This window comes from Aulonocara stuartgranti (assembly GCF_965226115.1).
Source record: "Aulonocara stuartgranti genome assembly, chromosome: 18".
NCBI lineage: Eukaryota > Metazoa > Chordata > Actinopteri > Cichliformes > Cichlidae > Aulonocara > Aulonocara stuartgranti.
In genome coordinates, this window is record NC_138954.1 from 8026653 (window position 1) to 8044801 (window position 18149).

General features: G+C 40.6%; 1 protein-coding gene across 6 annotated transcripts in view; it reads right to left on the bottom strand.

Moving 5' to 3' along the window:
• Nucleotides 1-1257: 1257 nt before the first annotated feature.
• The window catches only part of LOC309693459 (rho GTPase-activating protein 12-like), a 60473-nt gene continuing 43581 nt past the window's right edge, over nt 1258-18149 (bottom strand). For 2 of the 6 annotated variants that reach the window (XM_082512670.1, XM_082512669.1), the window contains exons 3-19: nt 15790-16056; nt 13874-14089; nt 13419-13499; nt 13005-13133; nt 12790-12852; nt 12290-12364; nt 11624-11685; nt 9068-9149; nt 6902-7003; nt 5945-6043; nt 5353-5455; nt 4883-5002; nt 4362-4460; nt 4092-4169; nt 3370-3504; nt 2886-2991; nt 1258-2607 (exon numbers count right to left, since the gene is read on the bottom strand). In XM_082512670.1, the coding sequence (XP_082368796.1) occupies nt 2433-2607; nt 2886-2991; nt 3370-3504; nt 4092-4169; nt 4362-4460; nt 4883-5002; nt 5353-5455; nt 5945-6043; nt 6902-7003; nt 9068-9149; nt 11624-11685; nt 12290-12364; nt 12790-12852; nt 13005-13133; nt 13419-13499; nt 13874-14089; nt 15790-16056 (1992 nt within the window). In that variant the 3' untranslated portion in view covers nt 1258-2432. The remainder of the gene's footprint in view (nt 2608-2885; nt 2992-3369; nt 3505-4091; nt 4170-4361; nt 4461-4882; nt 5003-5352; nt 5456-5944; nt 6044-6901; nt 7004-9067; nt 9150-11623; nt 11686-12289; nt 12365-12789; nt 12853-13004; nt 13134-13418; nt 13500-13873; nt 14090-15789; nt 16057-18149) is intronic. The other 4 variants (XM_082512673.1, XM_082512671.1, XM_082512672.1 and 1 more) reach the window with 4 other exon arrangements.

The following is an 18149-nucleotide window of genomic DNA, read 5'->3' on the forward strand; positions in this document are numbered from 1 at the left end:
CAGACACCCATCATTCCACCGAAAATGGATCTACAAATTATGGAAAAGCTTCAGAATAATGCTCAACAAAAAAAAGTGGCGAGTTTGAACATCTCATCATCTATACGACATATCATCCAAAGATTCAGAGAATCTGGGGAAATCTCTGTGAGCAAGGAGATGCAAAATGGATCTTTGGGCCCTCGAGCCCCAGTACATAAAAACAAGCATGAGTGTGTCATGGAAATCGGTGCGTTTCAGGAAATCCTCCAGAAACTATGAGGGAAGTGGGAGGACAGGGGTAAAGACAGTTCATTGTGCCACCAAAAAAGAAGTTTCGAGCTTTACCGTGAAGAAAAAGAAGCCATATGTGAATATGATCCCACCGCTATCTTCCGTGGACTGTTCCTCATTTGAAATGGATGTGTGACAAAGTAGAAAACTGTTCTGTGGTCAGAAAAACAAAACAAAACCCCCAAACAAGCCAAAATGTCAAATTCTTACAATTCATGGATGCTGCACCTTCTTGAGTGAAGATGAGGGACGAGGGTTCTCAGCTCTTGGTCCAAGAGAGGATGGGGTGCATATATTAGTGTCTATGGAATTGGCAGCTTACACATCTTGCGAGACACAAACACTGCTGTACATTTTACAGAAACATATGCTCTCATCTAGGTGTCTTTTTCAGGGAGAGGCTTTTATACTTCATGAAGTTAATGATAAACCACATACTGCACCTTTATTACAACAGCATGACTTCACATAGAGGAGTCTGGGTATCTGCAGTCCAGACCTTTCATCAGCTGAACAAAATCTGAAACCATCATGAAACCAAATATTTGACGCAGCGACCGAGGACTGTCAGACAAGAATAGGACACCATTCCTCTCTCAAAGGTCAGCTGGTCTCCAGTTCCCAGATGTTTGCCGATCACTAAAAGAAGCTAGGATGCTACACAGTTATAAACATGTGACCTGTTGTTATTCCCATTTTAAAGAGCATTCCAGCCTTTCTGGATCGGGGTTGTAATCGACAGGTAGATGATTATGAGCATGCACCGTTTTCAGTTTCTCACTCACAGATCCAAACAGCAAAATAGCAATACTGAAAATCCTCAGCTAGAGTATTTAATAACCAGCTGATGATGTCACAATTGCCATGTCCATCTGCTGCTGAGTTTTAAAAAAAATGGTCCTACCCAGCCCTCTGTGTTGTGATGCGGTGACTAAAATGCATGAACAAGTGCAAAATCAACAAAGAACGAAGATTTAGAGTATCTCTTATTTGAGATCTTTAATTCAGTTAGACGCCAACAGTACTGACTCAAAGGTAAACCTCCACATCCCAGTTCATAATTTTATTTCTCAGGTCTGTTGGTTACACAATGATCACACAATAGTGATTTCTCCCTTGCATCATATATATTTTTAATACTCCAGGCGTACTTATATTTACTATTTTTACAATATATTGCTATTTAATTCATTCATTCATGAATCCATCCACCCTCCCCATTCACATGCACACGCACAAACACTGTACAATATCGTTAATTTGTTTTGTCCCCCCCAAGATGATGTTCTGCCCACTGTTAGATGATTTATTCTAAAAACTAAGAAGGTGGCGTGCAGATGCAATACCGGAGGCGATAACCTTTATGTGTTCAGAGGACCTTGGTCCTGTTTCTCAGCAAGAAAATACAGAGAAGCAGATTCAAAGAGAGGGGGAATGATCCACTTAAACTAAATGTAAAAAAAGAAAAACTAAACAAACAAAATAAAAAAAACAACAACAAAAAATATTCTTCCCTCCTCTTCTTGTTACAGCGTCAGCATGTTTCACCTTTTCTGTCTGAGGGTAAAGAGTCCACAGTTTGGTTTCCTTCTGTTGGTTCCTCAGTGTGGTTCATACAGGAGTGACTATACAAGTAATGAGATTTACAGTACAGTACATACAAGCTGCATCCAGCATCATAAGCCCCCAATACTGCTGCCTCATCTGTAAATACAGCCTACTGGACCTGCTGCTGCTGCTTTGGCCTCAGTCAGTCTGTGCAGTAGTTCAGGCTTGCTTGGCCTAGTAAGTAATAATAGTTTTAGGAATCCAGTGATAGGACAGAAGGACGCCACCTTTGCAGTAAAGTGGCACAAATACAGCTGCGGGAGAAAACGAGACTGAAAAGTGCAAAGAGTCCAAACTTTTTGGTCGATAGTTATGGATGTTTTCATTGTATATTTTCGGTTGGCTTTGTTGGTCTAAGATTTTGAAGATCGGAGAAATCAGCAACCAGAGAAGCCAGGTTGGTAAGAGTTCAGGATAAGCTGGCCCAGACCGGGGCAGGGCGAGGCTGGGCCGGGTTGACCCGAGGCCTGCCACACTAGGTTAGGAAGAGCTCTGCACTGGGAGAGGAAAAGAAGAAGAAAAAAAAGAGAGAGAAGCTCATCCTGTGGCATCTACCTTCCAAAAATGCTCTCATACTCTAGCAGTATAAGCTCTACAATCTGGTTCTGATACACCATGTGGACCGCCATGTTCAGCGTCTCCGTTTCAGGCCGCAGCAGCGTGGGGCCGAATACGATGGCGACGCTCTGGGTCGTCATACGGTTCTCCTCGCCGTAGTCAATCACTCTGGAAAAAATAGATAAACCCATTGTCAGTTATTTACCGTGCAAGGTAATATGGAAGCCAAAGAGTGCTCAGTACTCATTTGTTAATTAACTGAGCAGTCATCAAGTAGATCAATCTTTTTTATTTTCTTCCATTATTTAACACCTTTGAGTTTGCTCATGTTGAGAATGAAGCCCTCTTATGATTGAATATGATTTTTTTTAATATTTAACTTTTGTTTTCCTAGGAGGGGAAAAATCAATCAGGGAAAAATCAATAACATGGTGTGCTGCTCTTACTTCCTGAGGTGTTTGAAGAGAGCCTGCATGGTGTCGTGGTTGGGTTTGGGCAGCTGTCTGACCAGCTCTTTGATCGACTGAACTCGATGCTTGTGGTCAGATATTTCTGCAGAACAAAAGACAAAATCCATCAAAGTCTGGATCCATCACAAAGTTACACCAGCTCACCAGTACAAAATCCAACATATCTTTACTTTCAGTGAGACAATGATGAGAAAAAGTGCACTTCGGTTCACTGACACTCATTTTTAAAGCGTTTTCAGAGAGAGGTTTGGTGACTGCAGCTGACCCTGCCTGTCTTTACAGACCCTTACAGTAAATACAGATGAGTCCCTGGATAAAAACCCAGGAGCTGTAGTCCTTGACTGAGTTTGGGTCTTTGCTGTTTGGGTGCTGTGAACCAGCTGTTTAAAAAGTTAACAGGATTCCACTTAAGGGATACTACAGTGACACTGCATTTATTTACAGATACAGAGACACATACTGATGGCGCTGACAAAGTCGTGGAAGAGACTGTAGGTGAAGAGGGGCTCCGGCAGCTCTCTGAAGAACATCTTCAGGGCTCCTGTGGTCACGTGGATGTCCTCCCACTTCCCGTCTGACAGATTCACCTTCTCATCTGGTGACAAACACATGTGAACACCACTTAAGTATCTTATTGAGAATAAAAGAAAGGAATTCAAGTCAAAATATCTTGTATAACACTGTATGTAAAATATTATGCTCATCTATGACCTGAATGAAGCAGTTTTAGCTTTCTCTTCCTTTCTGTTTAGCTTTTGTCTGGTTGGTTTGAGCAAAAGGTCAATGGAGCTTCTAGAGAGCTGTGTGCTTAGAACATCAACACCATAAAAATCATAGGGTTGAAAAAAAATGTGAAAATGAGCTCCGTTTGGCTCATAGGGATTACCAGATTACCTGTACTCCTAATGTAGAACTTTGACAATATTTAACATGACTTTAAAGAAATATTTACATTAAAAAGTGAGAATATTTAATGCTTTGTAAAGTGTTGTGCCATAAATAGGTGATGTATCACACATCAAATTGTGTTTTTAAAATCGTGTTAAAAGCTCTTTAACTGATTATTATTACAAAAAAGTACGTTTTGAATATTTTTCGTCTTTACTTTTCATTTTTACTCCATTATTCACTTCAGTGGTATCTCTGCAATTAAAGGCAGAGGCAGTTTCAAAGGGCACTTACCGTGATTGACAGCAAAGCGGAGTTTCTGTATGACTGCCAGGTTCCCGCTAACTCTGTACAGCCCGTCTACCGACAGACCTGCAGGGATCAACACCAGGTTATCAGTATCTGTAAATTAACCTTAAAGTCTGAGTAGCAGAAAAGCACAATCAGCTAAAAGGAGACCACAGTCGCACCTTATTTCAGTAGGCAGTAAACCTCACCTTTCTTTTATGACAGGGAAGAAAACAGAGAGTAGAATGATTTTCTCTTAACAGCAAAGTTACTCACCGTTATTCTCCACATTGTCAATGCACATTTTGACAAAGTTCGGCACCGTGGTGTTCTCCCTTTGACACAAACTGGAAAGAGCACAGCCAAACACCTGATCTGGAGACAGAAAATAAAGAACGGTCATAAAACAGACCAAACACACTAGTTTGCTTTCAGATCTCAACATTAGACCTCTGGTACTTCAGTGCTTTTAGTTTTTATTAGAGTTTAAGGTACAGAAGGCGAAAATGAATCATAAATTCCTGATTTATGTGTGAAAACTGGACTCTGATGTCTTAAGCCAAAAGTCTTAAAAGTAAAATAAATAACAAGAAACACACCAAAGCTCACGTGATGCATCCAAATGTACGGCTCTAACCTTAAACGGCAAGCGGTGGTTAAAAAAAAAGCACTGATGTGTGCTTCTTTACTGCTGTCATCACATTTCCAAACCTTTGCTGCTTGTAACATCTTTTCAACTTTCCACAGAAGAAATGAAACCGAAAACATTTCGAGTGTTGCTGTTGTTTCTTTGGCACCTTTAATGTATCCCTTGTCCTTGACGGTCTGAAGGGTGGGACGGCCGGTCAGGAGCTTCTTCAGCTTGTGCCTGGTCTTCTTGTGCTCGGCGGAGTCCATGCTGGTTGAGGGCTTCATGGCTGTGGAGGAGACACGAGACAGGACGGTGTTATCCACCATTCGTCTCAGCACGCTGATCGCCATGATGTTTTGGAGGAGTGAAACTGATAAGCTATTGTTTTATAGGGTAAGGAGGGCAGATGAGGTTGCTGAGGCCTTTGACCAAATAGGCTTGTTGTTGTACTTTGTGCTTTCACTCATGTATCCCTTCTGCTCTTTGTTAGAGGAGTCATGCACGTTAGTCATTTACTGCTACTGTAAATATTTGGCATGTGATGATTTGTGGCTACTTTCAGTCATTTTTAGTCACGTTTTATTTCTCGAATCACACCCTGAATGAATGAATCCCACCATTTAACAGCATGCACACCTTTGGCTTTCTTGGAGTCTCTGCGGTCTTTCTCTTTGTCATGTTTCTCCGCACCAGGCGACTCGGGCATGTCCGCCTCTATGGGGTCATCAGACTCACTGGCCTAATACACACAGAAAAAAAAATACACGCACAAGGAAATAAGATACAACCGCTTGTAAAAGTCTCAAAAGGTGCTCTTTGGCCTCTGGAAAGAAAACAATAAACTCTCTATCTTCTCGGTTTAATTTTCATGCTACTCTGCTTTTATGTAGCTTTGAAGTGTTTATTTCCATTACAGTTGCTGGTTGTAGGTTTTCCATAAATGTGAAATTGCGTTTCATTCAGACCATAAAGCCTATTGTTGGTTAACGTTTTCCCTCAGTGGGTAAAAATGAGCAGCTGCTGTTTAGTTTGTGCTCAGAGCAAAAAGGTAACTGCGACACAGCAGTCCTCTTTGTTTCTCTTATCAGACACCCGCACAATGTCAAACCCGGACGTATTCCTTCATGCTGAACCACAAATCATCTCACTGCAGATGATTTAAAATGGACTTTATTCTGTTTGAAACAGATGGAAACTATATTGACAGAGTGAAGGTGTTGCTGCTCACATGGTTGCTGATGGTGTCCTGCAGCGCCTTGAACCAATCGTTGACGACGCTGTCGTTTTCTGACTGGATCAGCAGGTCTGTTCCCTGACGAGTCTTCAGCTGCAGAGAGGCACAAATCGTTTTTCTCATAAACATTTTGAGTTTGTGAGTGCAGCACTGACTACTGATTAAAATCACAAAACATCCGAATCCACCAGAGCGATAGTTTATTCTCTAAACATTTTACAATAACTGCTGGATGTCCTGCATATAAGAAATTGTGAGACCCACCAGAGAAGCTTAAACCAGGAAAAACCTGTTATACTTCATAACTGAGAAATATTAACATCACTCAATGCTTTCTCCACCTGAATATGAAACATTTACTTCAATCAAGCAAGCCGTCATAATCTGCAGTAACATACATGTTACTGTTTCAGTAACTGGCTGTGTTTGTTTTGTCATTTATGTATTTAGATGCTTTAGCAACTCACTGGGGACAGCAGAGGAAAATCATAAAACAAATTATAGCCAAATCTTGCACATTTACATGGCACACCCAAGCACTAATGTTAAACAACATACACAATCGCTTTTTGATACAATAAACAGAAATAAAAGCTCAGGAGTAAGTGCTGGATTTTTTTGTTTGTGATGGCTTTTTGTTCCTTTCTCATGTTTTCAACGTTTGTTCATAAAGTAAAAAATGTGTTTATTTCATCTGTAAATAACGCTACTAACTTTCTCATGTTTAAAAGAAATTACAATTTCGATTTCAACGCTGTAGCTTTTTCAATAGTTGAAGTTCTTTAAAATGTTTGCACAGATGTATAATATGACAGAGGCGAACAAGAGATTTTGGTCTACAGGTAATAGATTTTATTTTGATTCTGAATAAAAAATGATATGTAAAAACAGTGACGCCTCATAAAAAGCGATAAAAGCAAAAGACTGGATGTTATTTAAGATCTCCCTCACCTCTATAACGTGCTTCTTGCTGGACTTGTCTTTGGAAGCCCAGTCCACTGAGCCGCCCTTCAGATCCACTGTGAACTCTGGTTTCGATTGACCGCCTCCAAACTGGACAGAGACAGAAAAACAATCATATTAACAAACAGAGGGCCTGCTTATATACAGGGGTCTCCTTTTTCTTTGATTGTTGAACCATGCAACAGCTCACATCAAAGAAAATAAAAAGTCAAATGATAACGGTGCGCACGTCAGTCAAGTTTCTGCCCAACTGTAAAATTTTCTTAGCTTTTAAAGTGTGAGGAAGAAAACAGAAGAATAGTTTCAGTCGAGGCCAAACACTTAATGGTGAATATGAATGGAGAGTTGTACTACTTGTATTTTCAGCTTTTTCCTTGCAAGTGTATTAGATGTGGTCGTCCTAGTTGCCTACTCAGTGCTCTGCTGCCTAATTTACTGCTGAAAACAAAGGCTTAAATATGCACTTCCCTTCAAAGGAAGACAAGAAATAACATTTAAAATGTCCAACTGCCTTTACGATAGAGTAAAGTGCCCATCACCACCTAAATCAGTACTAGGGACTCAATGTAATTGCACACACTTTGCTTCAGTATTTCCTTTTCTTGGCACACCAGGTGTCTTCACCCTTCAGCCAATTGGCTGACGAGACTGATGACTTTTTGATAGTAGAGTTTAAAAAAAAAAAAAAAATCTAAACAATAAGAAAAACAAACAAACAAAAAAAAAAACATGCATTTGATCCAAATTCACATGCATATAAAACGTAACTCCAGTGATTGATCTGTAGTCTTCCTGTGTGCTAAACAAAAACAAAAAAAATGACAAAATCCACCTGTAGCACTCGTTTCACATCAGGAGCTCATAAACCAAAGACAGTCCAGAAAAGATTGATTTGCACAAGTACATCTAAAACTCAAGGTAATCCTGCTTGTGTGAGAAATCAATAATTGTGATGCCCTGCAGATCTCCATCCCAGTTTTCCATTTCTAACCAAACAACTCTATGATTAAATTAAATCTACATCCTGTTTGTCAACCCAGAGATTAGCAAGTAATGACAGCAATATTGTCCCTTTTTTTGAGTCATGCCAGTGAATATTAGTCAGAGCATGACAGACAGCAGGAAGATGGCATGCAGAGAAGTAGGAAGAGTTGGAAGCACGCATAAGGAAGGAGGAAGAACATACAGAGGAGGCTCGGTTGAGCCTTGAGCAGCCAAAGGAGACATCAGGTTGTTTCTTAGCTGACGGCCTCCAGTTACTCAACAGTGACAGGAGCAATTCAGGGAAGTAGCCGCTCTGATAGTATGGCTGAACAGAGGGATGGAGGGAGGAATGAAAGAAAAGGATGATGGGAGGATGAGGCCAAAGGTAAAGAGATGGAGGCATGGAAAGAAAAGGACACATACAGAAGAGAGAATATTCAACTCCCCCTCAGTGACCTAACAAACAGCCTGAAAAATGTTGTGCAAATTTTGAAGAGATGGGGTTTATATAATAACCCCAGATGCAGGGGAATAAGTACAGAATACAGAGGCATGCTTAATTAATTCAGAAGTTTAACCTGTCACCGAGTTTCTTAACCACCAGCTAACTATATCCAACAGGTAAAGGAACAGTTAGCAGCCAGGCTGCCCTTGAGACTGAGATAACAGAAACCAGATAGTCATCCAATTCAAAAGCTTAAATGCACACAGTGTTTCTTAACACTCCTACATCTGCCCTTCAGATCAAAGGAACTGACCTGCACTATAAATAAGCAGAACGACCTTTCCACTGAGACTGACCTTTTTCAGGCCTCACTGAGTTAGTGAGACTTCACCAAAAGGAGAGGTTACCTCCAAAATATTCCCTAATGTATGAAGTTATGGACTGTGTTAACAAAGCTGCAATCAAAATTGAACTGTACATAATGAAAAGGATACTGCTGGGCATACATCTAATCATGAAAGTCGGTGTTCGATACAGGCTGTGTCAGAAGCGTAAGAAAGTGAACTCAGATGAAAAAGTCCCTGAAGGAGGTCTTTCAATACAACAGAGCAGCAGAGCCACATTAGTAACTCTTTTCAATGGCCTTTAATGTTCACAAAACAGTGTGTGGCTCTGTTTTGATACAAAACGACAGCTTTTAATGGCAGCAAGTTTCTATCACTCACCCAGCTAGTTCCACCTCCCTGTCCTTTGGCAAACAGGAGCGTTGAACCTTGGAGGACGGTCCAGGAAGAAGTCCAGTTCTTCCTGTAATGGATGTAAATAATAATAATAATAATAGTAACAAAAAAAACATACTTCATGTACTTAAAACAAGTGCTGAGATTAGAGACAACTACATCATGTACATGCAAGACAGAAAAGAATTGGAGAAACATTCACGGGATCGTTTCTATTGTTAATTTACTGAGAGTACTTAACTGCCTCCTTTTTTGTTTTTCAATCTTTTTGTCCTCCACTCATCCGACAGGGTAAAAGACGGACATAGTCACTTTAACATCACCCACAAGTTTATGAAGTCTAGTTTTAAAGTCTTAAGATAAGCATCGTTGCCATCAGCATCGCCGTCTTGCTTTTGAAGCGAATGTGATGAACAAGGGGTGGGTCTAACTGTGAAGCTCTGGCCAGTGACTTGCCCATCAGAAACCAAATAGTATAACCTGGATACATCCTTTCTGACCCTTAGAATGACCAGCATGTACCAAACAGACTTCAGTATGACCTGAGAGGAGTGACTGAGGACATTAACTCATCTGGAAAATGTTTACTGAGGTGAAATGTATGAGCCGATTTCTCGTATACTTCGATAGGATCTTAAGTCTTTTTGCAGCCTTTTATTAGCTATCCTCCTTGTGGCTAATAAAAAGAATGCAAGTTCAGGTTCTTCTACATTTGCTTCACTTTTCATAGAAAGAAGCTACGTCCATTTAATTTATTTTTTTTTCTAATGGCGTCTATAGCCTGTATTTCAACTGGTGTAACAAAATAATTTCCAAAATATTGGAAAAACAGTATCGTGTGTCATGCTGCATTGTTTGGAATTTATAAAGAAAAAAGTAATGACAGCATGCATCAATCTTTAAGTTTATCATTACAAAGAAACCCTAATGTGGTAAATAAAAGAAAAAAACAAAACATCTGCATGGGCTAAACACATTACATCAGCGTCGCATAGCAGGCTGTGATACTCATACTCATATGGGAAGAAGTTCAAAAAAGCTTCTAAGATAGACTACCATGCCCTGGATGACTCAGAACCTACACAGACAGGCTGTGAAATATTTGACAGTAAAGAGATGTCCTAGCAGCAGCATGGTGTCCAGAGACTACAGAACGTCAAACATTCAATAATGATGGGCAAAATACCTCTGCTGAGCAGGTAGGTCCTTTATTCAACTTCCTCTCACAAAAAGTGAGAGCAAAGGATACCGCTGACTGACATTACAGGGTTGGTAAATACTTTCAAGGGTTACCTAGGCAACTGGAGTCTGACCAACCATCAGCCACAAAGTACTACATAAGTTAATTGTTTCCAGTGTGGACCCTCTTTGAGAAAGCAATTAATTTGGACAAATTGTGGCCTATTTTTTAACAACACAATGATTCCTGGTGCAACTTACAGGGAAATGTGCAAAAAAGCTTTTATTATTATTTTTTAAATCATGAGGGGACTAGCCTAATAAGAGAGACCCTCTGCTGTGCTGATAATAATACTGAGAGAGTATTACTCACTGGGGTTGGATTTTCTCTATAGTTCGATTGTCCTATCATCCCCCTGCGGCACTGCTGCCATGGCGGCAGAGAAGGTTAACCTTCACCTAATAAGAGTAGTGATATCCAACCTCCATAATGCACAACGTGTAAGCGACAAACAGGAGCGCCGGGTGTTATGAAACATTTACACACTGACAATGTACAATGTTGACTGATTTGGCTGACCACGATTATTTGATGTAGTGGCAGAGATATCAGCTGAAGAGCTAAAATGGTGTTAAGTCACAACATTAGCTGATTCTGTAGTTTAGTTCTACTAAATAATTCAGTTTTTTTCACTGTGTAAAATATTTCACTTGTCTCTCCTACAGTCTTCATTGCACCATTATCACACACAGCAAAGTCGTTCACCAACAAAAATAAAGAAGACGAGTTAAACGAGTACCTCTGCAAATACATTGTCGCCTGAAGCTCCATTTAAAAAGCAAATAAATAAATCCAATAGTCATAAATAGGCATCGGCTTTTTCACACACACTAAAGGACTGAAAAGTCCAGGTACGAACCTGTAAGCCCACCTGAGCTACAGGGGTGGCTGTAGCTCAGGTGGGTCAGATCAGCCACTAACCAGAAGGTCGGTGGTTTGATCCCAGGCTGCTCCTTGCCTGCATGCTAAATATCCTTGGGCAAGATACTAACCCCATGTTGCAATCCATCGGAGTGTGAATGTGTATGAATGTTACTTAGAAAGCACCTAGAAAAATGTGCTGGTGTGAATGCACAAGTTGTGTAAAGCGCTTTGAGTAGAAAAGCACTATACAAGAACCATTTGTGTCACAAATGTTGGTTATATGTGGAGACATGACCTGAAACTATGGCGAGGCAGCTTCAGTTTATTTTTAATCTCATATATTGAAATTCTTTTATGGGTAATGGAGAAATTGACTGGCAAACTCATCAATCCCTTTAACCATAATATTAATCATCATGCTACTTACTACTACTTACCGCACTTTCTTGCTATTTTCAGTGATCTTTGTCACATTCAGAATTCCACATTTTTCAGATGGCTGCAGAGGGGGAAAAAAATTAATACACAGTTTTAACATTGATTAATTTTGATAATTCCCACAAAAAGAGACAGAGAGAGATGCTGTTTAATCTTGGTTGCTACTGCTGTATAAAAACACCACCGCCACCACCAAACATCCCACCACCAGAATAATAACAGCCTTTAGCTTGTAGGCAAAAAATCCAAAAATCTACTATACCACTTTTCTGAAAGGCAGAATTGAATGAATGAAAATGTATTAGAATAAACTAACGTTAAAACTACTTGTGCAACATTCAGACAAACACGGTGATTTTTGGTGAATTAACCAACTCAGGGAAACAATTTCTGACAATATAAAAACTTCTGTGTGCTTAACCAAGGCCAAGAAATGCTTTTATAATCCACAGTGCTGCTTATTAACAGGATTTCCTACACAGGTTTAAGGTATTTGTTCAATTGGACTTTAGTTTTCCTTCAGGATGTTGAGCTTCTTTTATTTAACTGGGACAAAGACCTGTGCAGGAAACCTGCCATACAACATGTGTCACCATCCAACAATCTGAGACCACGTTAAATCCCTGCAGGAGGTGAAGAAGGTGAGGTTAGTGGTGAGTACTAACAGAGGCGGGGGGCTTGGGAGACGAAGGGCAGGAGTCAGAGTCAGGAGAGGGGGGCTTGAGACCCAAAGGAGCGTCCTAGTCAGGAGACAGGGATGAAAAAAAGAAACAATGTCAAATGGGCTAACAAAAGAAGGTTAATGAGAATATGATGCAAGGTTAAGGAGACACGGACAACTGAAAGAGGGTGATGGTAATTAGCAGTGAGATTATAATGTGTGTCTAGTACCTGTGTGTTTTCCAGGAGACACAAAAGGATTATTAATTAAGATGTGGATGCAACTACAGTTTCTATGAGGTTTCATGCAGCTATAACTACTTCATGTTCAGGCTAATCAGTACATTTTAAAGACAATCATCCAACATTGCTGCAAAAGTCCAGTTTGTGATTAATGCAAATTATTTAAATTAAAAATAAAATCAACTGAGAGTTAGAAAGGAGGTTTAATAATCACTCCGGTTGTGCGATTACGGTCATGCAGGCTGAAGGAACAGACACTGACTTGGTGTTTGTATGGATGTGGGCGTGCAGAGCCTGTTCGGAAACGCCTGGTTTTTAACAGCCGCTGCAAAGCAATCAGTCTACAACTGAAAATCTTAACTCAACAAATATCTCGGTCTATTTTTAAATCCAGGTGCAGCAGGAAACCTTAAGGATAAGTAAGGTGCATGAGGCTAATAGTACAATTTGACAATTTGTTGTATAGGGGTGTCAGACCTTGTCAGCTGGGTCCTGGACGTGGGCGCTATGTCTCCACTTGGTCAGGACGATGGGCTCCACATTTCTTCTGTCTAGACTGCGGGTCTTTGGAGCATCCCCAGAGGGTTGGGGAGGGGAGTGGTTGTACTTCATTGAAGAAACAAAGAATTGCATGACTTCAGTATACCCATAAAACCATTTTTTCATTAACAAAAAAAAAAAAGCCCTTGCAATAATATATTAAATTATTAGGTGCAGTAGAGATGTCGCAAGTATTCTCTAGTTATCGCTTGTCGCATTGAAGTATGAAGCTTTACCGCCCCATCACATGTGGTCCATCCTGTGCGGTTGTGCAGCACGTACACTGTGCTCACCTGTACGACAGGTCAGTACGCCATTAATTCTCATCGCTCGACTGTTTTAGCGTCTCACCTTCGGCAGCTCCCATTCTGACCTGGAGCCGTCTGCACTGTAGTAATAAGGTCTTCCCTGGTCATCAACGTGCTTTAACCACTGAGCAGACACACCGGAGAAAAATCATTCAGTGGTTTGAATCCTAAAAATGTATTTTATTTATATATTAATTTTCAGCCTTCTTTTATATTGTCTTGATTAAGATTTTATTAATTTATTTTCTGAGTAGATTTGACCTAATTGGGTTTCCTTTTAGTTACACATAAAAGCCATTAAAACAAATTATGACAATAAGAAAATAATAGGTAAAAGTGTGTATAGTTTGGTGTCATCATAGTTTCCTTGTTAACAGGAAACATTTGTGCTGTGCCCCCCAAGCAGAACTTTCCAGCAAATCAAATCAAAACCTGCTCCCACGTGCAGTCCCAGAAACCCCCAGCAGTAAAGACAGATTGGAGCAGAGCAGCCGGTACCTTCTCGTTAGTATAGTCACTGACGTACAGCGTGTGACCGTACTCGTCCATCTCCTCCGACCAACCACGTGGCGGTGAGCCATATTGGCTGTCTGACTGGCTAGAGTAGGTAGAGTAGGTACTGAAGCAGGTGTCCTCCGATGACAGAGGCTGCAGTCGACCAATAGAAAGCGAGAGAAAGGGGAGGAAAGACGGCGAGAGCGAGAGAGGGGTGGTCTGCCATTTGTTTAAAAAGAGAAAGAGACAGGAGAGGGCAAATTTCACCACAGCGTTGGAGAGAAAAAAAGACAGTCATGCACCCAGAAACAATAAATCATCAGTAAAACACCCAACACCAGTTTGATTCAGTATAGAGACCCAGAAACGTCAACAGAGTGCTAAAAATGTTCTTGCTTGATTTTGGCCAGTGATGAAGGCAGCTCCCGCACTGTGGCACAGAACAGATGAGGGGACAGTGCCTGCTTTGGGCCTGAAGGTGGCAGTGTGGTGCAGTCATTTAATGAAACAGAGGCTGAGTCAGTATTAGAGATGACTCAGGGGTATGTGGTAAGTCACTAGCGCGTGTGTGTATGTGTGTGAGCTGATTATAAAAATAGTCATTCACTGTTGATCAGCTGTAGTCATCTCATTTGAACTGAAATACAGCATTGTGGACTTTTACTCATAGCTTTTCGAGGACAAATCATTCTGTTGTTGCGTCAGAAAGAAAACAAGAACTTTCATTATCTCCGAGATATATTCTGTCTGATAATCCAAATCTCCCAAAACAATCTGGCGGGGCTGAAAGAGCAATTCTGCAGTTGCCTCCGTCTGTCTACGCGTATAGCAATGTGAGTGAGAAGACAGCCACAATATGTGATGAAGTACTGCCACGGCATATTTGTTTTCAGTTTAATATTTGTCTCTGACTCATGCTTTGACGCTGGGTGAGTATATATGAACAACTTCTGTGTACAAGCGGGTTTATGTAACTGTGTGCTTGTGAGAACCAGTTTGACTTTGTCAACATTTTTGCAACATCAGGTGATTAATGGCTCACCTGTTCGAAGGTTTAACAGTAACATTTCCGAGTTCATGTTGTTATAAAAATTGATGCGATAACAATTGGGACTTAATTTAGATTAAAGGATTTAATAAAATATAAACTTTGTCAGAAGAGCTGTATAAAGGCTGGCTGCACCTGCTTTATTTTAATGCTTATTTAAAAGGGACAGTACATATTAATTATGCAGTGATTGATCAGAGGCTGACATGTATGGCAAAAAAAGGAAAAGGACCAGACCCTTTATGATCTCTACTTCTCAGATTCTTACAGCTGCATTTTTACCTGACTTGTAGACTGCTGTCTACTATGTTTCTGCTGATTTTCAAGATAAAAATACCTAAAATGAAAAAAGTATTTGATTTCTGTAATGTTTGTAACAGCTATCTAAAGCATTTTTACAGTACCAATGATGTGATGGGCAGTTTCACGTCACTTTATGTGCTCTTGCTGGGTGTTAAACAATTTGAACTTGCTCCAAACATTTTGATCATCTTACAGGCTTACTCATAGTCCAAGCAGCTGCTTATATTTCTATTTGTTACTGTTTACCAAAATATCTATGGTTACCAAAGTGTCATATATTGCATTTGCAAATCAGACTGGATTCAATGAAACTGCTGCACATTTCACAGCAACACAACTCATTATTAAAATGTATTGTTATCCATCATTTCACATATTAAGCATCTAAAATGATATATCAGTCTAATGTTATGTTTTCATATTTATTCACGAGGCTATGTCACTGCTTGTTAAAACTCAAAGTAATGCATCTTGATACTAGGGCACATGGCTCAGGAAAAGGCAACCCAAAAGTGTTGCCAATGCTCGCGATACTTCACTAACCTCCACTACGGTAAATTGCGTTTACCTCTGAGCTCTCTCCGGTGCTGTGGCTCTCTCCTTGCAAGTTTCTGGTGCTATTGTCCCTGGTTCGAGGTGGCTTCCAGGTCCTCTCCTGGGTGGCGCGATTGTAGTAGAAGTGCCTACCATTCTGGTCCTTATGGGTCTCCCAGTCTCCAACCACATGGAGCGGGGAGGCTGAGGGCAGAGGGGGCTGGGTAGACTGGGTGATCTTCAGTTCCTGGAGGTTGCTGTAGACGGGTGACTCGGGGCGGCCCTGGCCAGAAGACACAGTCTAAGGAAGGGAAAAAAGAAAGAGGGAACTGTGATTCATCTGTGACCGGATGTAAGTCTGTTACATAAAAGTTCCTGGACAGTAAGTGAAGGGGCATGATGTAAAATATTCACAGCTTTCAGGCTGTAAATCACCAGCTGCACGCACAAGCTGGTAGACATTTTCATTTGAAACATTTTAGAACGGCACATACATCAAACAGCTCACCCCCACACTCCATTCCTACAGAGTTTCAAATGAAGTCAGTCATTTAATCTTCACAGTAGGTTTGAGGTTTACTCTACTCTCTCAGCTGCACTGGAGCATTGAGTAACTGACTAAAGTCAGAGAGAAATTACAAGCTCTACTTCAAGGCTTTGTGAGCCGTGGAGGAGCAGATCATTGAATGAACTTGGAGAAGGACAAGGGAAGGAAGTTGCTGCTGTTATACAACCGGGAGTGGCAATAACCCATGTCAGGTAGAAAAGAGGAAGTTAAACTAGCTCAAGATGCATCCTAAACACTGGGATGAGAGTTTGTCCAACCTCATCTGAACAACTCTGAACACAGAAAAGGACTGTTACTGGTTACTGGCAAACCCTAATGTGTTGATTGACATTTTTACTTAAAAACTAACAGGATAACTGCTAACGATAAGAATTCCTTTTTAACTTGCATTGTCCCCCCGTACACATCATTCAGAAGAAGAACTTTCTGCAGACAGTGAAAAATGATACTGGCTGGACTGAGCTATTCAAGTTCACAAGGAAAATATGAGTTACGTTTCAGATCCTGTTTTAATTTCAACATGCAGCAATCTGGTCTTGATACTTAAACACTTACAAAAATGTTCCTGTATAACAAGCTGGAAAACCTGACCAACCATGACTCAAATGTTTTTAAGTGTGAGTCTGTAACCGTCACTTTAACCAGTGGCAAACATGATTACAAGTCTAACCTCCTAAGAACGTAAAATATGGTGATATTCAAGTGCCATGTGAACAAGAGAGCTCCTGTTCAGTCAAAGAAGAACATTTCTATTGCTGTGTAGTACAGCTCTGCTCTAATGACAGAGCATCCTTTAAAACCCAGATGAACCAGTGATCCAGTCAATGGGCTTCTTGTCATGATTATTTCATGTTGGCATTACAAAGAAGGAGCGCGGCTGCAGAGCAACAGGGCAGAGAGAGGCATGAATAATGCCAGTGCCCTGAGGCCTCCCAACGTTGGCTCTGTGATGTTTTTATTGCATGGGAATCAATGGGGATGAAATATGCAGGAGCCAAGCAAACAGCTGGAGGTACCAAGGAGAACTTGATATTCCGTAGAAGTGCTAGCTGTTCAATACAGTATCACAGGACCACAATATACATACTGTATCTTATTATATAATTAAAACAGTTTCATCCCTCTATTTGTGAAAACATTTCACAGAAGTCCAAACTTTCTTTAAAAGTTTCTGACCACGCGGGTTATCAAGCAAAGCTCTAGATTTCAAAGTTACAGCCAGCATTCAGTAGAAAGCTTCTGCAATGCTGAGCAAATTTCCACCCATTAATTAAAATGCACGACAAATTACCTCCAGTGGTTGACAAATAGTAAATACGTCATCCTCTTCATGGACTGAAATGGCTCGCGAAAAACGTTTCATCAAACGGATCACTGCCATCGTCCCTGTTTAGTATTTTGAGTGATTTGATTGAAGCTGTCAGTCTGCTTTACTGCATGCAGCGTGCAACACTGGTGACTGTTCTGTGGTCTTCCTGCATAATGCTGCACAAACATGTGATTTAGTGCATGGATCTGTCAAAGGGGAAGTCCTGGTAGTCAATCGACCGTTAAAAAGCCACAGAGGTGGTCGCCCACTTCAGTTTTGGCCACGAAAAACACAGTTTCCTCAAGGCTGCTCGGAAATTTAAGCTTAAGTGGAAAAAAAGACAACTCTGCGAATTCAACAAAGCAGTGTTGTTTTGTTTTTTTCTACTAGCAGTACAGCAACAAGCCACATGCGATCCATGCATGTAATGTAGGTAAAAAAAGGCTATTTTCCTTGATACACAGCAACTATCATGTCTCAGTGCCTTAAGTGCATTTACTTTGTTTCATTTGTTTAA